This window comes from Pteropus vampyrus, unplaced genomic scaffold (genome assembly GCF_000151845.1).
Source record: "Pteropus vampyrus isolate Shadow unplaced genomic scaffold, Pvam_2.0 Scaffold128, whole genome shotgun sequence".
Taxonomy (NCBI): Eukaryota; Metazoa; Chordata; class Mammalia; order Chiroptera; family Pteropodidae; genus Pteropus; species Pteropus vampyrus.
The window spans coordinates 5,437,256-5,461,663 of record NW_011888909.1 but is presented as its reverse complement, the minus strand read 5'-3'; the positions used below and the strand labels follow the sequence as shown (position 1 = coordinate 5,461,663).

At 33.4% G+C, this 24,408-nt stretch overlaps 1 protein-coding gene across 1 annotated transcript in view; it reads right to left on the bottom strand.

Annotated features, from left to right (window-relative positions):
* The window catches only part of SEPT14 (septin 14), a 119,254-nt gene extending 95,734 nt beyond the window's left edge, over window positions 1–23,520 (bottom strand). Inside the window, exons 1-4 of the mRNA XM_011367011.1 lie at window positions 23,455–23,520; window positions 22,735–22,803; window positions 1,841–1,961; window positions 1,275–1,470 (exon numbers count right to left, since the gene is read on the bottom strand). Coding sequence (XP_011365313.1) covers window positions 1,275–1,470; window positions 1,841–1,961; window positions 22,735–22,788 — 371 coding nt within the window. The 5' untranslated portion in view covers window positions 22,789–22,803; window positions 23,455–23,520. The remainder of the gene's footprint in view (window positions 1–1,274; window positions 1,471–1,840; window positions 1,962–22,734; window positions 22,804–23,454) is intronic.
* Window positions 23,521–24,408: the final 888 nt, after the last annotated feature.

The window sequence follows — 24,408 nt, the reverse complement described above, 5'->3', positions numbered from 1 at the left end:
TATATTTGCAAGCAACACCTCTGATAGGGGCTTAATATTCAAAATATACACAGAACTCATACGACTCAATAACAACAACAACAACAACAACAACAACAACAACAACAACAACAATGATCCAACCAAAAAATGGGCAGAGGACCTGAACAGACACTTCACATCAGAGGACATGCTAATGGTCAACAAATATATGCAAAGATGCTCAACATCACTAGCTCTTAGGGAAATGAAAATCAAAACCAAAATGAGATATCATCACACACCTGTTAGAATAGCTATAATCAACAGAACAAATAATAACAATGTTGGAGAGAATGTGGAGAAAAAGGAATCCTGATACACTGCTGGTGGGATTGCAAATTAGTACAGCCACTATGGAAAACAGTATGGAGCTTTCTCAAAAAACTAAGAATTGATCTACTATATGATCCAGCAATCCCTCTACTGAGTATTTACCCCAAAGTCTTGAAAACCCATTCGAAAAAATATTTGCACAACGATGTTCATAGCAGCATTATTCACAGTGGCCAGGACATGGAAGCAACCGAAGTGTCCTACAATAGATGACTAGCTAAAGAAGCTGTAGTACATATGTACAATGGAATATTACTCAGCCATAAGAAGAGATGACATACTGCCATTTGCGACAACATGGATGGACTTCAAAATAATCATGCTAAGCCAAATAAGCCAGACAGAAAAAGTTGAAAATCACATGATATCACATATGTGTGGGATATAAACCTAAAAGCAACAAATGAGCAGGACGAACAAACAGAAACTCATGGACATGGACTATAGACTAGTGGTTACCAGAGGACTATAGGCTAGTGGTTACTAGTGGGATGGGGGATGTTGGGGGAGGTAGACAGGGTAAAGGGGTGAAGTATAGAGTTTAGGGGGAGGGTGAAGTGGTTAAAGGGGATCAAATACATGGTAGCTGAAGGAAACTGGACTTGGGATGGTAAACACACAATAGAATATACAGATGTCAAATTATAATGTACACCTGAAAATTATATAACTGTATTAACCATTGTTATCCCAATAAACTTAATTTTAAAAAAATGAAAAAAATATAGTAAGGAAACAGACAACTTGATACAAAATGGCAATTTTATAATAAGAAGAGAACAATACCTGATTAGGGAACAGTAAAATCTGGGAGGAAAGGTTTCAATTGTCTTTAAAGAATATTACAATTTAGTCTATGGAGAAAGATGAAAAATCCTTAAAATAAGAAAATCTTTTTATTAAAATAAGAAAACACTAACCTGGCTTCTTTGTTTATTTGATCACCATATCCCACTGTTTTCACAACAGTTAATTTCAATTGAACATTGCTTTCCTGAAGTTCATATGTCTGAATTTTAAGTTCAATATTTGAATAAAAGTGTGAGGATTTTTTGTCTTTCAAATTAGTATTAAACAATGTGTCAATCAGTGTTGATTTTCCAATTCCTGTTTCTCCTGTAATAAAGATAGATACATCAAAAAAGAGTGTGAGATGGCTGAGGAGAAACTTCTGAACCCCTATGGTGGTATAAAAGATCCCAAATACTTCAAAGACAGAGATGTCCTTGAAACTGTACATGTTATCCTGACACCTTCAGTCATTAACAGAATATAACAAGAAAATATACACAAAGATATATCTGATTTTGAAAAGCACTGAAACATTTAAAGAAAAAATGTTTAAATAACATGGCTAGAAGATGAAATCAATGAAAACAAAGATATGTTCTTGAATTAACAACACAATGTTACACTGATGAAGATAAGTTGAAATGAGCATTTGGAAAAATTAAGTAATAATTCAGATGAGAAGTTTAGCACTTACCCACACAGAGAACATTAAAAGAGAATCCTTGTTGAATAGATCTGTTCACCAACTGATGAGGCAAACATTCAAAACCAAAATGACCAAGCATAGTTAAGCAACGAATATTATCTTCTCTTTGCTTAAGGAAAAAAAAAAGATTTTAATTAAAAAAGGAACTATAAATGAAAACATAATTATAATATTTCAAAGAAATTTGGATTATCATTTGATTATCATATCTCAGGCAAGATGAAATGAAATAAATTTGTGAGCAAAGAAATCCTTGTTCAGACACATACATTTTGCTATCATTTTTATAAATAGTATCTCTATCTGTAATCACACTCAAGATATTGTTTCTAAATTTAAAAATAGGAAATTAAAGAAATACCAAAATGAAGTTCAGTGAATTACTCTAAAATAATAAATTATTTTTTAAGAAAAAAATTTAAAAATTAGCATCCTTTCATTCTGTTTCAGTGTGTTAATATATCTAAGCAACTCAATATATGTTAACACATGTAAGAAAACCAAAGTCAATTTGAAATTTTTTATAAAAGCAACAAAATCTTTGACTTTAAATTTGCCATACGCCTTCTGAGAACTCTTGTTTTATCAAATTGTTAAATGAATCTATTGCTAATAACATCAATCTAGAAAATTAGAAATCCATAAATATTACACATAAAGTTACCAACTGATTACTTTTAAATGGTGGAAAAAAATAATTCAAAGAAAGCTTAACTGTCTATAGCAATTTAATCCCTGAAAACCTCTCCGAAATGACTACAAAATTTCACAAATGCTTTCTGTAGAAACTATTTACTTGAGCTTTCTTTTTAACATTCAATATAACATTTAATATGACTCCCTGAAATAAGAGAATATCCAAATAAATAATGATACATTTATTCACACATTGGGACATCCTTAAGTTATTAGAGCTATTTATGGCAAGTGCTTTAATAAACTGAAAAATATTTATGTGAAAACATTAAGTAAAAAAGGTAAGGTACAAAATTGTGTGTACATTCCTTCTTTATGGTGATATCATAGTAACTTATAGCATTTACCTCCTCACACATTAACAATCAAAACAACTGTTTTGAAGGCAATGGAAGAAAAAAAAAGGCAAAATGAGAAGAAATCAAACCCTGGAAACAAGGGTAGCATAATAGATGAAATCACATTTATCCACACAGTCTCAGTGAATGAGGTGTTTGGGAAGTAGAGCATAAGCACAGAGTGACAATCTTGGGCTGAGAAGCCTAAGATACTGAGAAAACCAAAATATCAAAATATTGAGAAAGAAATCCTGGAAGAAGAAGCCACAGAGAAAAGAAACCCAAATCTAAAATTTTAGAATACTTCACTAAGCCTAACTCTGCATATGCAGCCATTTCTACAAAAAGATTAGTGGAAATTAAGAGAACAGTTGTCATTCTGAAACAGTTGTCATTCTGAAACAGTTGTCATTCTGAAACTGGTATTTCAGAATTGGTCCTGTGAAGTCCTAAGGAAATAGAGTTTAAAGTTCAAGCTTCTCCCAAGTTATACAAGTTTTATAAACACTTTGGACTTTTTATTTAATCTCTTAAAACCCCTTGCTATAGAATTAAAGACTACATTCTAAGTCAAAGGGTTAATTTCAGATCAAAGAGTATAACTAAAATAGATCTACCTTTATAAAGTATAGTACCATGACTCAACAGGGTCCAAATGACTTACCAGTAATCTAACTGCCTGCTGAACAAAATATAATACTCTTTAGAGAAATACAATAACAGAATACAGACATTCTACAATATACTTTCCACAGTACCCAATGAATAATCAAAATTACTAAATGTAAAGAAGCAGGAAAAAAATGTATTAATAGCCAAAAAACACAATTATTGAAGAGACCCACACAATGAGAATACTGGAATTGTCAGACACATACTATAAAATAACTACTATGAATCTGCTTAAGAATATACATAGAAAGGTGGATATAATAAATAAAGTGATGGATAATTTTGGAATAGGTATAAAAATTCCAAAAGCAAAAGGAAACTCGAATGGGAAAATACAATATCTGAAATAAAACAATTCTTCAATGAGACAGTTTTTCTTCCAGCATCATAAATTACACATTCAACCTTCCCACATATAATTAGAAACTGCAAAAAATAAATATACAATGATCTGAAGAACTGGAGAGTGAACAAAAGTGGGCAGATACTGAAGGGGAGACCAAACTTAGAAGAGATGGCATGATGCGTTTCTATCTAGATAAATTTTAGCTTGAGTATAAGTCAAAGGAAGTGTCACACAAGACATCAAATATTCTAATACAAATCTCCTAGTCTTTTTTGCATGAAGGACCAAAGGAAAGAATTTAGGGAAACCACAGTGGCTGGAGAATAAGAGTAGAATCTCAGTAAGAAGATAAGAAGAGAGAAGGGTCTCAAATTCTGTATATGTACTATATGAAAGTTTCAGGCTGAACCCTAAAGCAGAATGTATGAAAATGGTTATTAACAGTTCAGTTATAGGTCAAAAAAACTTAACTGATATTTGAGATCCCATACAAGAGACATATTTCCTTTTGAGACAAAACAAGGTAATTGCCTGCTAAATCAACATTCTTTGGAAGAATATAGAATCTTGAAACTGAAGTGTAATATTTAAATATTCATGTTATAGTCTAAAATTACTTGATATTGGGTCTCAAAACAATCAGTGAAAATGACCTACGTGTTAGAATTGCTGAGAGAGATTTTAAAGCAGCTATTATAAATATACTTAAGGATGTAAAGGACAGTATGCATGCAATGAGTTAAAAGACAAAACTCACAGGAGAGAAATAAAAACTATAAAATTAAAATTTGACTTTCCATGGTGAACACGATACAATATGCATATGATGTATTATTGAATTGTACACTTGTAACCTATATAATCTTATTAACCAATGTGACCCCAATAAATGTAATTAAAAAAATAGAAATCAAAGAAGTAGAAAGTATACCCTTATAAAAGTAAATAGGCCCAATTGGGAAGAGGAAGATAGCGGACTAGGTAAAAGCAGGGTTCGCCTCCTCCCAGGTCCACATTGAAATTGCAACCAAATTATAAAATAATCAACGTGGAGAATCACCTGAAGCCCAGCTGATCATAACATGTAATTCTGATAATATAAAGAAGGAGCCACAAAGAAGCCAGTAGGAGGGCCAAAATCCTGAATCTAGCTGGACCCGCACCCATTGGTGGTGGAAGATCACTGAGAGGGAGAGCAAGGCTGCAGAGGCTTCCCTGAAGGAGAGGGGATTCCTGGCCTCATTCGGAGGGAGAGGAGTTTCCTTTAACTCTAATTGTCAAAACAAAAGGGGATTCCAGCCATCTGGGTGAGACAAAAGTAGACTGAAACTCTAGATGTCCCTTTGAAGGGCCCATGCACAGACTTTCTGACCTGCGGACACTCACCCAGGACACCAGTGGTGGCTCAGAGGCTTGTGCAGGGTTCATACTGAGAAAGTCTGCATTACCTGGCACTAGAACGAGGGCTGGACAGGCAGCCACCATTGTTCCTTAGTCTGGCTCCTCTGTGGGGCAGTCTACAGGCCACTCCAGCTTGACTGTGCAGAACTCTCCCACAGGGCCATTAGGAAGTGTTGGCCTGTGGAGATCAGCCCACCCCACCCAACCTGCAGATTGCCTGGGCTTTTGTTACTGGATGGCTGCCAGGCCCTGTACCAGGTCAGAGCCAAACATTCACAGCTGGTAGCCAACACTGTGAACTCACCATTTGGAGGCAGTTTCAGGCAGATCACTGCTGTCAACATGAACTTGAGAGGATCTTGGGGATCTCTGGGTTACACTCAGAGAGCAGCTGGTCTTGCTGTGATCTGGGACTTCCGTGTGAACGGTTACGCAAGTTGCAGCAAGGATGTATTGATCTGAAGGCCATTATCTCCCTGAGGCCCCATCCCACCCCATCCAACCCACAAATTGCCCCAGGTGGACTGACCCACTGACACTAAACCACCATGGCCCTGTCCCCTCCCCACCTTCTCCCAATCCACACAGGCAACAAACTTTGGCTATCACAGAGCTGGCACTGTATGGAAATCAGTTTCAGAGAGACCTTTGCTGCCTGCAAGAGTTGCAATATTGTGTGTGGGAATCACAGGAATCTGTGGTACTGCCTCAGATGGCAGTTCTCACTGTGATCTGTGACTACAGCAGGAAAGCCTGGGCACAGAAGTTGAAGCAAAACTAAGATTGTATTGGCCTGATGGCCCTTGTCTCCCTGAGATCCCACTTCAACCAAGCCACAAAGTGCCTACAGCACATTGACAGGCAGCCTCCCCTGCCCTGCTTGTCTCTGGAGTTGTGTATTCTTCACAGGCAACAGATCTTAGCTAGTACAGTGAGCGTATTTTGGGGAAAACAGTTGTGGGCAGACCACTGCTGTCTGTCCAAGCTGCAATATCTCCTGAGGGGATCGCAAGGGTCTGTGAGACTGCCCCAGACAGCTGCTTGTCTCCAGGAGATCTGTGATAACTGAAGGAATGTGCAGACAGAAATTGCAGAAAACTGAGGCTATTGGTCAGATGGCCCTTGATTCCCTGAGCTTTTGTCCCATCCAATAAACAAAGTGCCCACCACACATTGATAAGCAGCTGCCCCTGCCCAGGGGTGGTGCATTTGGGCCTGAGGTGGGCAGCAGCTGGCCTTACTATGATTGGAAAATTATACAGGGAGCCACAAAGACAGTGCTGCCATGTAAACTGACACTGCAGTGGCATGGGGAAATTTACTCAATAGTTCCAGGTGATTCCCAGGGTCCGTGCACTACCCTACATGCATATCACCCAGAGGCTCTTTCAGTTTCAGAGTTTTACAGACAACTGACAGGCAGTGTCAGGCCTTGAGGAGAACTCGTCCCTCTGATAACTGCCCTACATCAGGACAGGGGATAACTAGACCATGCCTGTAGCGTTGTCTATTCCACTTACCTATAGATCCGGCATAGGCAATAATCATCTGCAGATCGCTTTGTAGTTCCCACCAGGTAGCCCTGAGAAATCAAAAACAGGGCCTGACCTTGGCATACAGTGGAGTTCCTCCAAAGGGGCCACAAAACCAATGCGTCCAGAGGCTGGCACTAGACCACAATAGAGCAAATCCTGGTACAAAGGGTATTTGCAACAAGTACACAAGCCTGCTAAGGCAAATTCCACTCAATTGGGTCATCCCCCACACAGCAATTCTTACTCTGTGGGTGTAGCCAATTCCCACAATTAGTCAATCTCAGCATTAATCCCATCCACTGATGTGCTAACAACAATAAGGCTTTAGCTACAACAGAAGATCACACACAATCCACACAAAGATCATGTCCAGAGTCCCTGGCAAAAGAGATCAGGGAGAATGTGCCACTGGGCCACACAGGACACCTTCCAATTTAGGACATCTGGCCAAGGCTGAGAGATGAAACAAATATTCCTGACACATAGAAATGAACACAGAGAGGCTAATAAAATGAGAAAACAAAGAAACATACCACAAATGAAATGACAGGAAGAAACTCCAGAAAATAAACATAATTAAATAAAGGCAAGCAACCTACCAGAGACAGAGTTCAAAATAATGATTATAAGGATGCTCAACAAACTTAGGGGAGAAATGGATGAGCACATCGAGAACCTCAACAGAGACAGAGTAAGCATTAAAAAGGATATAGAAACCATAAAAAACAGACAGAAATGAAGAATACAATAACTGAAATGAAGAATATATTAGAAGGATTTGAGAGTAGATTGGGTGAAGCAGAAGACTGAATCAACAAACTGGAAGACGAGGTAGCAGAATATACCCAATAAAAACAACAAAAAAGGAAAAAGAATTTTAAAAAATAAAGATAGTTTAAGAGACCTCTGGGACAACATGAAGCATAGTAATATCCAGATCATAGGAGTACCCAAAGGAGAAGAGCAAGAGAAAGGGATTGAGAATCTATTTGAAAAAATAATGACAGAATAATTCCTGAATCTGGGAAAGAAATTAGACATACAAGTTCAGGAAGCAAAAGGAGTCAAACAAGAGGAATTCAAACAGACCCACACCAAGACATATCATAATTAAAATGCCAAAAGACAAAGAGAGAATCCTAAAAGAAGCAAGAGAAAGGCAGTGAGTTACTTACAAGGGTACCCCCATAAGACCGTCTGCTGATTTCTCAATAGAAACTTTGCAGGCCAGAAGGGACTGGCAAGAAATATTCAAAGTTATGAAAAACAAGAATCTACAACCATGAAAACTCTACTAGCAAGGCTCTCCATTAAAATGGAAAATGAGATAAAGAGTTTCTCAAATAGGTAAAAGTTTAAGGAATTCATCACCAACAAGCCAGTATTAAAAGAAATGTTAAAGGGACTTCTGTAAAAAGAGAGGAGGTAAAAAAAGAAAAAAGAAAACACAAATATGAATAATAAAATGGCAGTAACTATGTACCTATCACTAATCACTTTAAATATAAAAGGTTAATGCGCCAATAAAAAGACATAGGGTAGCCAAATGGATAAGAAAACAAGACCCATGCACATGCTGTCTACAAGAGACCCACTTGAGATCAAATGACACACACAGACTAAAAGTAAAGGGATGGAAAATGATATTTCATGTAAATGGAAATTAAAAAAAAAAACTTATATGCACCCAACATAGGAGCACCTACATACATAAAGCAATTATTAACTGACATAAAAGGAGAGATCAGTAGTAATACACTCATAGTAGGAGACTTTAACACCCCATTGACACCAATAGACAGATCTTCCAGGAAAAGAATCAACTAGGAACAATGGGCCTAAAAGACACACTAGAACGGATGGATTTAATAGATATTTTCAGAGCATTTTACCCCAAAGCGGCAAAATATACATTTTTCTCAAGTTCATAGGGAACTTTTTCAAGGATAGACCATATGTTAAGACACAAATCAAGTCAAAATAAATTTAAGAAGATTGAAATCATATCAACCGTCTTCTCTGATCACAATGGTATGAAATTAGATATCAACTACAAGAAAAAAACTAGAAAATACACAAACACATAGAGGCTAAATAACATGCTACTAAACAATGGATGGGTTATCAATGAGATCAAGGAAAAAATCAAAAGATGCCTAGAGACAAATGAAAATGAAAACACAAAAACTCATAATCTATAGGACACAGCAAAAACAGTCCTAAGAGGGAAATTCATAGCAATACAGGCCTACCTCAAAAAAGAAGAAAAAGTTCAAATAAACAATCTAACCTTACAATTAAAACAACTAGAAAAAGAACAGCAAACAAAGCCAAAAGTGAATAGAACGAAGAAAATAATAAAGATCAGAGCAGAAATAAAATAGAGTCTAGAAAAACAATACAAAAGATTAATGAAACTGAGAGCTGGTTCTTTGAACAGATGAACAATATTGACAGACCCTTAACTAGACTGATCAAGGAAAAAAAGAGAGAGGACTCAAATAGATAAAATAAGAAATGAAAGAGGAGAAATAACTATGGACTCCATGCTAAACAAGGGATCATAATAAATATGAAGAGCAATTATATGCCAACAAATTGGACAATCTGGAAGATGGATACATTCCTAGAAACATACAATCTCCTAAATCTGAGTCAAGAAAAAACGAAAATCTGAGCTCAATGATTACCACCAGTGAAATTGAACCACTAATTAAAAACCTCACAAAAAATAAAGTCCTGGACCAGATGGCTTCATAGACAAATTTTACTAAACATTCAAAGAAGAATTAACACCTATTCTTCACAAACTATTCCAAAACATTCAAGAAGAGTGAAGGCTCCCTAATTCCTTTTGAGGCCACCATTACCTTGATTCAAAAACCACATAAAAACATTACCAAAAAAGAAAACTATAGGCCAATATCTCTTATGAATATTGATGCTAAAATCCTCAATATTTTGTTACAATTTAATTTACAATTGCATTGAAAATTAAATTCAGCAATATATTAAAAAATCATGCACCATGATCAAGTTGGATTTATTCCTGGGATGCAAGGTTGGTTCTATATCTGCAAATCAATTAAGTGATATACCACATTAACAAATAGATAAAAACCATATGATCATATCAATAGATTCAGAAAAAGCATTTGACAAAATCCAGCATCCATTTATGATAAAAACTCTCGGCAAAGTAGGAATAGAGGGAACATATCTCAACATACTAAAGGCCATATATGACAAACCTATAGCAAACATCATACTCAATGGGGAAAGGCTAAAAGCATTTTCCTTAAAATCAAGAATAAGACAAGGATACCCACTTTCACTACTCCTCTTCAACATTGTATTGGAAGTCCTAGCCACAACAATAAGACAAGAAAGAGAAATAAAAGATATTTGAATTGGAAAGGAAGAATAAAACTCTACTTATTTGCCTATGACATAATATTATATATAGAGAACCCTAAAGATTCCACCAAAAAACTGTTAGAACTGATCAATGAATTCAGTAAAGTAGCAGATTACAAAATAAATATACAGAAGTCAGTGGCATTTTTATATGCTAATGATGAACTTTCAGAAAGAGAAATTAAGAAAACAATCCCATTTACAATTGCATTGAAAACAATAAAATACCTGGGATTCAAATTAACCAAAGAGGATAAAAGTTGTTCTCAGAAAATTATGTCATTGAAAAAAGAAATTGAAGAAGATACAAATAAGTAGAAGCATATACTGTGTTCATGGATAGGAAGAATCTACATCACTAAAATGGCTATACATTTTATATCTATAAATTTATAAATTTAATGCTATCCCTATCAACATACCAATGGCATTTTTTGAAGAGCTAAAACAAATAATCTTAAAATTTACATGGAACCATAAAAGATCTCAAATAACCACGGCAATCTTAAGAAAGAAGAACAACTTTGGAGGTATCACACTACCTGATATCAAAATACACTATAAGGCTACAGTAATCAAAACAGCATGGTACTGTCATAAAAACAGATACAATGATAAATGAAACAAAGTAGAGAGCCCAGAAATAAATCCACACCTATATGTTCACTTAATATATGACAAAGAAAGCAAGAATACATAATGGGGTAAAGACAGTCTCTTCAATAAATGGTGTTGGAAAAAAAATTGTACAGATACATGCAAAAAAAAAAAAAACTGGACCACCTTTTCACACCATGTACAAGAATAGACTCAAAATGGATTAAGGACTTAAATGTAAGACCTGAAACCATAAAACTTCTAGAAGAAAACATAGTCAGTAATCTTCTGATATTTCTACTAGTATTTTATTTTCATACATATGTCCTCGGGCAAGGGAAACAAAAGAAAGAATAAACAAATGAGACTACATCAAACTAAAAAGATTTTGCACAGCAAAGGAAATCATCAACCAAACAAAAAGACAACTGACTAAATGGGAGAATATATTCACTTATGATACATCTGATAAGAGGTTAATTTCCAAAATATATTTAAAAACGCATACAACTCAATGACAAAAAAAACAAATAATCCTATTAAAAATGATAAGAAAACCTGAACATATATTTCTCCAAAGAGGAAATATAGATGGCCAATAGACATATGAAAAGATGCTCAAGGTCACTAATCATCAGAGAAATACAAATTAAAACCACAATAAATACAAATTAAAACTCACACCTGTCCAAATAGCTATCGTCAATAAATCAAAGAAGACCATGAGTTGGTGAAGACGTGGAGAAAAGGGAACTCTCATACACTGTTGGTGGGATTGCAAATTGGTACAGTCATTATGGAAAACAGTCTGGAGGTCTCTCAAAAAATTAAAAAAGGATATACCTTTTGACCCCACAATTGCACTTCTGGGTATTTATCCAAAGAAAACCAATACAATAATTCATAAAGATCTATGCATCCCTATGTTCAGTACAGCTCTATTCACAATAGCCAAGATATGGAAACAACCTAAATGCCCATTAACAGCTGATTGAATAAAGAAGTTATGGTTTATATATACAATGGAATATTACTCAGCCATTAAAAAAAAATAAAATTCTACCATTTGCAATGACATGGATGGACCTAGAGGTAGTTATGCTTAGTGAAATAAGTCAGACAGAGAAAGTTAATACCATATGATTTCACTTACATGAAAAAGCTAAGGAACAAAAAGAGCAAACTAATCAAAACAGATTCACAAATGTAGTGACAATTTGGTGATGGACAGAGGAGAGGAGAGTTTGAGGGGCTAGGAGAATGGGGTGAAGGGTTAAAGAATTACAAATTAGTAGTTGATAGATGGTCACAGGGATGGGGAGCATGGCATAGGGAATGCAGTTAGCATTAATGTATTGGCTAGGTGGAGAGCCAGAGGAGAGAAGAGCAATTAGGAGGATCATTTTATAAACTATATAAATGTCTAACCAATGTACTGCATACTTGAAACTAATAAAATAAAATTAAGAAAAAAAAATCAAATCATATCAAGCATATTTTCCAATTACAATGGCACGAAACTAGAAATCATTTACGAGAAAAATCTGAAATATACACATAGAGATGAAGGCTAAATAACCTGCTATTAAACAATGAATGGGTTAACAATGTGATCAAGGAAGAAATCAAAAGATACCTAGAGACAAATAAAAATGAAAACACAACAATTCAAAATCCATGGGACACAGTGAAAGCAGTTTTATGAGGTAAATTCACAGCAATACAAACCTACCTTAAAAAAAACTCTCAAATAAATAATCTAATCTTACTCCTTAAAAAATGAAAAAGGACAACAAACAAAGCACAAAGTGAGTAGAAGAAAATAATAAATCAGAGCAGAAAGAAAAAAAAATGGAGTCTAAAATAAACAATACAAAAGATTAACAAAGCCAAGAGCTGGTTCTTTGAAAATAAAAACAAAATCAATAAACCTTTAAGTAGAAAAGAAAAAGAAAAGAGAAGACCCAAGTAAATAAAATCAAAAATGAAAGAGAAGTGACAACTGATTCCACAGAAATACAAAAAATTATTTTAAAAAATACTACAAGCAATTATATGCCAACATACTGGACATCCTGGAAGAAATGGATGAATTCCTAGAAACATACAATCATCTAAGACTGAATCAAGAAGAAACAGGAAATCTGAATAGACTGATTACTACTAATAAAATCAAACCAAAGTAATCAAAAAACTCCTAAAAATCAAAAGTCCTGAACCAAATTTCTTCATAAGTGATTTTACCAAACACTCAAAAAAGAATTAACACCATTCTTCCCAAACCACTCCAAAAAATTCAAGAAGATGAAAAGCTCCCACGCTCATTTTACAAGGCCGCCATTACCCTGATCCCAAAACTAGACAAAGACATTACACAAAAAAAAATTATAGGCCAATGTCCCTGATGAACATAGATGCAAAAAATCTTCAACAAAACATTAGCAAATGAATTCAGTAATACATTAAAAAGGTTATACTTCATGATCAAGTAGGATTTATCCATGGATTGCACGGTTGGTTCAATAGCCACAAATTAATTAATGTGATATACCACATTAACAATCTGAAACATAAAAATCATATAATTCTAGGTGGAGAGCCAGAAGAGAGAAAGAGAAATTAGGGGGATCGTTTTTATAAACTATATAAATGTCTAACTAATGTACTGTATATTTGAAACTAATAAAATAAAATTTTAAAAAAATTCTCCACAGAAAACAATAACCTCAAGCTTATGCTTTGTTAGTAGAAAATGGAGTATTTAAACTCCAAATTTCTAGTGGCTGTGTCAAAAAATAGTTCAGTCATGCACATACAATTATAATATATGTAAAACACAATATCATAAAGTAAACACATGCTAACAAATAAGCTTGTCTTCATAAGTAATGCTTTAATTTTCTGACATATAGAGGAACTCACATTTAATAAATTTACTTCAACAAAAAAAATCATATAATTATGTCAATAGATGCAGAAAAAACTTTTAACAAAATCCAGCATAAGTTTATCATTAAAACTCTCAGCAAAGTGGGAATAGAGGGTACATACCTCATCATAATAGAGGCCATGTATGACAAACCCACAGCTAACATTATACTCAATGGTGAAAAGCTAAAAGCATTTTTCTTAGATCAGGAACATGGATGTCCACTCTCACTATTTTTATTCAACACAGTATTGGAAGTTCTAGCCACAGCAACCAGACTAGAAAAAGAAATAAAAATCATCTAAATTGGAAAAGAAGACGTAAAACCATCATTATTTGCAGATGACATGATACTATATAGAGAGAACTTTAAAGATTCCAATTAAAAAATAATTGTTGGAACTGATTAAAAAATTCAGTAAAGTAGCAGGATACACACAATTAATATCCAGAAACTGGCTGCGGTTTTATACAACTACAATAAACTATAAGAAAGAGAAATTAAGAAAATAATCTTATTTACAATTGCATTGAAGAAATACCAAGGAATAAATTTAACCAAGGAGGAAAAGACCCGTACACAGAAAATTGTAAGTCATTAAAGAGAGAAATTGAAGAAGATGCAAATAAAGGGAATCATAACCATGCTCATGGATGGGAAGAATCAACATCATTAAAATTTTTAAACCACCCAAGAAATCTATAGATTCAATGCAATCCCTATCAAAATGCCAATGGCATTTTTCACAGAACTAGAACAAATAACCCTAATATTTATATGGAACCAGAAAGGGCCCAAAGAGCCATGGCAAACTTGAGAAAAAAGAACAAAGTTGGAGGTATCATGCTATCTATATCAAACTATACTACAAGGCTATAGTAATCAAAACAGCATGATACTGGCCAAAAAACAGATACACAAATCAATGGAACAGAATAGAGAGCCCAGAAATAAATCCATGACTATATGGTCATTTAATCTATGACAAAGGTTACAAGAATATATAATAAGGTAAAGACAGTTTATTCAATAAATAATGTTGGGAAAATTGAAGATATGCATGCAAAAAAAAAAATAAGACTGGATTACCTTCTTACACCACATATAAGAATAAACTCAAAATGCATTAAGGACTTAAATGTAAGACCTGAAACCATAAAACTAGAAGAAAACTTAGGCAGTAAACCCTCTGACATTCCTTTTACTAATTTTTTCTGATATATCTCCTCAAGCAAGGAAAACAAGCAGAAAAGAAAAATAAATAAATGGGACTACATTAAACCAAAAAGGTTTTGCACAGCAAAGGAGACCATCAACCAAATGAAAAAACAACTTACGGAATGAGAGAAAATATTTGCCAATGATACATCCAATAAAAGGTTAATATCCAAATGTAAAAAGAACTGCTACAACTCAACACTAAAAGAAACAAACCATCCAATTAAAAATGGGAAAATGATCTAAATAGGCATTTCTCTAAAAAGAACATACAGATGGTCATAGACTTATGAAAAGAGGTTCAACATCACTAATTATCAGAGAAATGCAAATTAAAACTACAATTAGATATTACCTCACACCTGTCAGAATGGCTATCATCAATAAATCCAAAAACAATAAGTGTTGGTGAGGATATGGAGAAAAGGGAAACCTGATACATTATTGGTGGGATTGCAAATTGGTACAGCCACTATAGAAAACAGTATGGAGGTTCCTCAAAAAATTATAAATAGACATACTTATGACCCAGGATTCTGTTTCTGGGAATTTATCTCAAAAAATCTAAAATACTAATTTGAAAATATATATGCACCCCTATGTTCACTCCAGCACTATTTACAACAGCCAAGATATGACAGCAACCTACATGTCCATCAATAGACAATCGGATAAAGATGATATGGTACAATAGAATATTAGCCATTAAAAAATGAAATCTTACCATTTGCAACAATATGGATAGACCTAGAGGGTATCATGCTAAGTGAAATTAGTCAAACAGAAAAAGAAAACTGTCATGTGATCTCATTTATATGTCGGATCTGAAGAACAAAATAAACACATGAACAAAACAGAAACAGACTCATAGATACAGAGCACAAACTGGTGATTCTCAGATGGGAGGAGTTAAGAGGCCTGGGTGAAAAAGGTGAAGGAATTAAGAAGTATAATTTGGTAATTACGAACAGTCATAGAGATGTAAAATACAGCATAGAGAATATAGTCATTAATATTGTTAATAACTATGTATAGTGCCACGTGCATACTAGATTTATTGGAGGGATCACTTCATAAAATATATAGATGTCTTACCACTATGCTGTACACTTGAAGCTAATATAAAATAATATTGAATGTCAACTCTAATTAAAAATTGAATTTTTTAATTAAAATATATAACAAAGTACTTTTTTAAAAAGTCCATTAAAATAACAACAAACTAAAAATACATAGGAATTAAATTAATAAAAGATATGTAAGGTATTTATACTGAAAACTCTAGTTTGATGAGAGCATAAAAGATACAACTAAGTAAATGAAAATATAGATTATGTTTATACATTGAAAAATCATAATATTAAGATGTCCTTTTCTCCCCATATAAAAAGATTCAAATGCAAACCTAAAAGCACAGGAAAATCTGTTTTAATGGCACCTACTAGCTAAATGTTGTATATGTAAGCATCGACATTAAGTGTGTTCTTCCATTCCAAGTTTATATTTTCTTTCTACCACATCCTAGATCACTCTGCTGTGGGGCTCTTATTTGAATTCAGTAATAAAAGTAAAATAGATTTACTGTGTCATGTTTTTAGCATAAAAACTGCTGGTGGGACTGCAAATTAGTACAGCCACTACGGAAAACAGTATGGAGCTTCCTCAAAAAACTAAGAATTGATCTACCATATGATCCAGCAATCTCTCTATTGGGTATTTACCCCAAGGACTTGAAAACCCATATGCAAAAAGATATTTGCACACTGATGTTCATAGCAGCATTATTCACAGTGGCCAGGACATGGAAGCAACCGAAGTGTCCTACAATAGATGACTGGCTAAAGAAGCTGTAATACATATGTACAATGGAATATTACTCAGCCATAAGAACAGATGAAATACTGCCATTTGCAACAATATGGATGGACCTCGAATAATCATGCTAAGTCAAATAAGCCAGACAGAAAAAGTTGAAAATCACATGATATCACTTATGTGTGGGATATAAATCTAAAAGCAACAATTGAGCAGGACAAACAAACAGAGACTCATGGACATGGACTGTAGACTAGTGGTTACCAGAGGGTAGGGGATAGGGGAAGAAGGGGAAGGTAGACAAGGTTAATTGGGTCAAATATAGGGGGATAAAGGGGATCAAATATATGGTAGCTGAAGGAAACTGGATTGATTGGTAAACACAATAGAATATACAGATGTCAAATTATAATGTACACCTGAAAATTATATAATTGCATTAAACAATGTAACCCCAATAAACTTAATTTAAAAAGGCAAAAAAAAATAGTTTGAATAAAGTGGTCAAAAATCAAAATTATTTAAAATCTTATCTTCATAAAGAAAGCATTGAATTGGCAGTTCTAAATAAAAGCATGCTCCAAATACTTTTTAAAAACATTCTTTGCACAGAAAATAAAATGATGCTATTTTCTTTCCATAGCAATCTAATGTGATAGATACATTAGATGTAAGAACATCTGTATTAAATTGATAGTATCATTATAATTATTATCAGAATTAACTTAATCTTCTCATGTCAAAAGAAGGCAGTAAGGTCCAAACAGGCTCTCAATAGTTGTTGGTGAATGAACAGTGAGTGAATGGTAGGGATAGGACTTGAGCCCTAAATACCAGAAATCAACCACAGATTAATTGATAGGAATTCCATATTTAAAGAGAGCATATTTAGCATATTAAACTGAAAATATAATCAAATAAGAAATAAGAAAAAATATCCAAATCCTTACTATTTGTGCTTTCAGAAGATAGGGTTTTATATATGTGGTAAATTCTGAGTTCTCTACTTTTGAAGGGAACATTCTGATCCACATTATCTGAAGATTATTTTAATGTAACAATAATAGATTTGGACACTCCACTATCCACTCTGGCCTAGACGTCCTTGTAACATATTTTTCTCAATTTTTAATCTGTAGTTTAGGGAGGTATCAGATCAAAGTACTTTGTACATCAATAGAACAAAATATAGGCCATCATCTTATCAAGAATAGACTAGAAACCTTGGCCTCATTAGCACCCAGTTCTCACCACAAAACAAACATAGAAAGCAGGGATTTCCAAAGTATCATCACTATTACTTAACAAATGCCTTCTAATAAACCAAAAGTTTTTTTCTTAAAGTATTTATTTTTATAAAATGCCAGTATCTATGTAGAAAACAAATATTTCGGATTCTACTAATTTGAAATTTGTAAGCATTCAAATCTTGTTCTTAAATTCACCTTTTTACCATCTACAAATACAGCAAATTAAGAAGTAAACAAGGTAGGTGTATAAATATATAAGGTTTAATCAACTATGAAAGAATTACTTCATATGTAGTCACAAGAAACTGAGGTGATAAAAATAGATTATTTTAATCCCTGATAGCAAGTACACACAGATTACATGTAGCAAATGAGATAATGTACATAAATTCATAGGCTATAAACTATAAAAACCTCTATACGGTCTGACAATCCCTGATATTTAACCTGTACTCACTGAACTCTGTTTTCTAGTGGAACTGAAAAAAGTTATCTGAATAAGAAATTCACTAGTCATTGTGAGCCTTTAGGACAGTCACTTTTGTCTGTTTTTTTTTTTTGTTTTTGTTTTTAGTTTTTTGTTTTTGAGATCAAATGTGATCATTTGACTAGGTGAGCTTAAAATTCTTTCATACTCTAATATTCTTTTAGTCGAGTCTTATTTATGAAGAGCCTACAATTTTAATGAGAATAAAAGCCATGCAGAAATTTTAAAATTTTTGTTAATATTGTACCAAGTACCTAAATTATAGAAAAGTCAATGAATAATATAGGAACTTGATAGATGACTATGGTGTGGAGTAAAGGATAGATGAAGGATAGATGACTGTGGTGTGGAGTAAAGATAATTCAAAAAGACTGCAGTTTGCAATGACATGGATGGACCTAGAGGTTATTATGCTGAGTGAAATAAGTCAGATAGAGAAAGATAAATACCGTATGATTTCACTTATATGCAGAATCTAAGGAAAGAAAAGAACAAACTAATTGAAAACTGACTCATAAATATAGAGGACAATCTGGTGATGGCTAGAGGGGAGAGGAGTAGAAGGGCTGAGAGAAAGTGTGAAGGGTTAAAGAAGTACAAATTAGTAATTTGAGATGGTCATGGGAATGAGAAGCACAGCATAGGGAATGCAGTCAGCAGTAATGTAATGGCTATGGGTAGAGGAAAGAGAATAATCAGGGAGATCATTTCTAAAATATACTGTATACTTGAAACTAATAATAAAGTTAAATTTAAAAAAGATTCTTGAAGACAGGATAATATTTGTATGGAGGGGGTAAGTATTATGAACAGGAGATAAATATGGCAATGTGCTTAGAGGTAGAATTATAGACTATGTACCCTTGCACAGTAAGGAACTTGCACACATAAAGAGAAAGATTTAAATTGGGAAACTGAAGGAGGGAAAATTAAAAAGATAAAAATAACCCTAACAATAGAGTTTTAGTATGAGACTAAGAAATATTTAAATGGTAATGAACAGTGTCTGAGACTCTTGAGCCAGGGAATGTAGAAGAAAGAAGCATTTCAAAAATAAGGATTTAGTATTTGATAGACAGTCATGGGGATGGGGAGCACAGCATAGAGAATTCAGCTAGCATTATATGTTGGCTAGGTAGAGAACCAGAGGAGAGAAAGAGCAATTAGGGGACCATTTTATAAACTATATAAATGTGTAACCAATGTACTATATACTTTAAACTAATAAAATTTTTAAAAAATGATTAAGGAATTGGTATGCAAAGTGACCTGGAGAGGAAAGCAGAGCTAGAATATGAGTTGTGGAGCCATTTTCTTAATAAAAGTAATGATGATAACATTACTGGTGAGAATGAAAAAAAAGAGAGAGAGATGAGAGAAGTTCTGAAATAATCAAAATAACTTGAAAACGAACCAAATACTATGATAAGTAATGAGAAAATCAGAAGAGAAAGCTAGTATTTTTATGTGTAAGAGGAAAATAAGTTTGAGTTTTGAAATTTTAATTTTAAGGAAAGCGTAGAAATACCCTGAAGGCAATTAGATACATTTGAGAACAGTGGAGGCTTGAAGGCAGATAAAGAACAAAGGCCCAAGAATGACACACGGAAAATGCCCACTTTTAGGAGGTGAAGAGATAAGCCTAAAGAAGAGATGATGAATGACCACACAGGGAGACAGAAAAAAAATCAACATAGAATATATTATGAAAATGTTATACAGGTGAGAAAACTAGATGAAATCTAAAAGAATTAAACATAGTATGTTGCATTTACAACCCACGGCTGAATGGCAAATGAAATTTAATAAAAGCACAAAGAGAAAAGAACTAGAAACTTAGTTGATTGTAAATGTAAATATAATTTAATTTAATTAATCGTAATATAATTTCAGAGAAAAATCTATGGTGATTAGTGTATCCAGATAAAAGATGGGCAGTCTGAACTTATCTCTGTTGGTTGAATCTTTCTTGGAAATACGTCTTTAACTCTAAGAAGGACACTATAACTCTGTACATCAGTCCACATTTTGAATAGTTCCTGGTACAGTGTTGGTGCTCATTAAATAGCCTGGAAGAAATTGGGCAAGACAGGGAGGGAGGAAAAGAGGAAGAAAGAATGAGAGGAAGAGAGGGAGAGAAAGAGAGGAGAGAGAGAAATGAAGGAGGGAACATAAAAGAGAGTGACTAGGCTAATAACAGAACTTAAGTTAAAACAATGTGAGAAAAGAGCAGATCTTAAAAGTTCTCATCACAACATAAAAAGAAATTATAACCACAATTATAACAAATGTTAACCAATCTTACTGTGGTGATCATTTTGCAATATATACATATATAAAATCACTTTGTTGTGCACCTAAAACTAATACAATATTATGTCCATTATGTCTCAATTTTTTAAAGATTCAGAGAAAACTGAATATTTTAAATATGAGTGAAATAATCATTCCAGAGAAATAGACCTGAAAACACAAAAAAACTGTCACATAAAAAAGGTATTGCATTTGTTTTGTGGTGTTCAATGGAATTGCAAAAGGAGGACAAGTTCCAAGGGTCTAATATTATACAATATATGAAAAGGATTTCATATTAAAGTTATCCGAAAATTAAATGGGTCTATTTAAGCCTAGAATTCCAATATAGGAGAGAGATTACAAAAAAACAAAAAACAAAAAACAGGCATCCTCACATATTAATAGTTAGAGTATAAATTGGCATATCTTTGTAGAGTGATTTGGTCATTGTTATCAAATATAAAATTGCATATCCTTTCTGATGCAGCAGTTTCATTTCTACGAAAATATTCCAACATGTACATAAAAAGGTATATAGGAGGATATTCAATGCAGAGTTGTACCAAGTAGCAGAATAAAAAAGAAAAAAAAACAAATTATTGAAGAAAGTACATTCATAACAGCAAAAGTACAGAGCAATTAAAAAGAGTAAGGTTTATCTGGATGTCCTGATGTGAAAAATTGTCCAAAGATTGGTTCTGGTTGGTTTAAAAACAACAGTGATAAAAAATTTTCTCTCTTCTACTGTTTGAAATTTTCTTTCAATAATGTGAGAACATTATTTTTAATATTTAAAAGAGAAAATAAATGAAGTTGCCAATTGTAAAAGTTTCAACAAAAGGTTAGAAAATTACTTGCTAAAGGGTCTGTAGCAAGCGTTTTTTATATCAGATTAATATTTGACCAACTGGCCTTTAGGATCTCTCCTAATTCTAAAATTTTATGATTTTAATGTCATGTAAACAAAGAAGCACTCACCATGATTTAATGCAGAAGAGGGATCAAAGATAATATGAAATAGGCATAAGGTTTAGTCACTGAGACACAGAAAAGCAGTGAAGATGAAAGGCAGATCAAGTATGATTTTAAAGGTGTGGCTGATAAAACAACAACAACAACAACAATAACAACAAAGGCTGAATAAGCCATTCCTTCCAGAGGAGTAACAATGAGAAGGGTAAGAGAAAAAATATGGTAGTTTCATGGTTCGAACTAAGATATAGAAAAACATGCATGTCTGGAGGAAAAGAAAACACCTAAAAGAAAACCTGTAGTTATTAAGACATAAGTGATCACTATTTAACATAGCTCAATACTCATGAATATATTTGATATTTTGGTCAAAAAGAATTCTAAAGCCCAGTTTTTACCCATTCAGACATACTATTCTCTCAGTATATATTTTTATGTTAATTACTGTATGTTTTCTCTAGTACAGAGGCTCATCTTAAAATGGAACTTGGTTCAATCTCTCACTCAGTAAAGTGATAAACAAGCAGCCACTCAACCATTTCCAAAAATAACTTCATTTAAAAGTTATTTTTTATCCGTATATAAAGCTCCACAAACATATTCATCAAAATAGCACTATTCTTGTTACCTAATGGAAGATCCTGGAGTTTTAATTTGTTATTTTTTGGTGTTAAATAGTAATAATCTTTCACACTACTAAAGAGATCTGCAGACTCAGGAAACATGCAACAGTCACTTAAACCATCATTGATATTTAATTCTAACTAGTATAAAAGTTAATTCATGTCCAAGCATAACAAACATAAGCCTTTATCATTTAGATTTATCTCAGTTTACTCAGTCAATATTTTGAAATTACACAATCTTGTCAAAGTACAAAAATAAAGAGTTCTATTTGACAGATATACTCAACTATATCTTCATCATCAGGTATCTGTGTGGGCATACACATTGGCTTTTCTGCCATGCCAGACTGAAAGAGCTGAAAACAAAGAATAAAACTCTTTTAAAAATTATTTTAAAAACCTATATTCCTACAATATAATTTAGATCAATAAGAGAGTCTAATATAGACATTGTCACAGGTTTTGGCTTTCAGTCAACACTATTATTGATCTGTTTTAAATCATGGCAGTTTTGTTAGAAGAGGCTTCTTTGTAATATATAATACTAAACATAATGTAGAAAATTACATTTAACAATAAACATGCCAAAAGCATCTAAAGAAAGGTAAATTCCCTTTTGAAATCAAGAAGACAAAGAACCTTCTTCTTTAAGGGACTCTCTGAGCATGAGAAGGGAAATGGGGAATTTTGCTTTAAAAAGTGCTTAAAAAAAAAAACAGGAAGACACTTATAAGTACTTACCTTTCCAGAGTAAATTACCAGGGGAGACTAGGGTATTAGAGTGTACTTACTGAAAGAGAATTAGGAAAGCAGAGCTTATAAAATCTAAACAAATTTGTTAGACACTATACTAATGATAGTTGTCATTTATCAAGCACTTATTATGCACCTAGCATTGTGCTAAGTGCCTGAGTGCTTTATCTCCTTTAGTCCTCTGGTAAATAAAGACACATTTTTTTCATTGATGTGCAAGGTGAGAAAATTCAGATTCAGAAAAATTAAGTAACTTACCTGCCTGAGATTTCAGCTATGCAGGAGACACAGGTCTAAACTGACTCCAAAACTGGTGTTCTATTTGTGGACCAAATAGTCACTGTGTTTGCAACTGTTTGGTACAAGGGAGGAGAGATACAAGAGAGCATGTTGTGCTGATTTATAAGCAGAACTGACTTAGAAGGACATGCTACCCTACTTTTGAGTACAGCACAAAAATACTCAGAAAATGAGGCATGTTTTAAGAGAAAATATTATAGATGGGTATAACAGAGAAAAGCAAATAAATTAAAGAATTGCTCTGCATGCTATGGTTTCTCTATTTGCTATATCCTGAGGATTATTCCACTTTAGTATACAGATTAATCTCACTTTTCTCTAATGGTATTCTCTAATACAGATCATGCTCTGTTCTATGGTATGGTTTACTCTAGTCTAGTGTACATAAAGTTGCTATATTATTTAGAACATTAACAGTGAGTATCTCAGTGATTTCCAGTCTTAAAATGCAATCAACAATTTACTACAATAAACATTTAAACCACTGAAAAAGGATTGCTTCTTGACTTCTTATATTTATCTTCTCTCAGAATGGAAAGTTACTATAACTTCAAGAGTCTCAAGTTTCAGTTATGCAGATTAAAAAGTTCTAGAGATCTAACATACAACATGGTGACTATAGTTAATAACACTATATTGTATGCTTGAAATTTTCTAAGAGTAGATCTCAACTGTTCTTACCCCACCAACACACACACACAAAATGGTAACTATGTGAAGTGATGGATATGTGAATTAGTTTGATGTGGTAATCATTTCACAATGTATATGCATATCAAAACATTACATTGTCTACCCTAAACATGTATAATTTTTATTTTTCAATTATATCTCAGTAAAGCTGGAGAAATTTTTAAAAAGAGTATCTCTGTATAAATGCTGACTTTTTGGCAAGTCTACAGAAGATG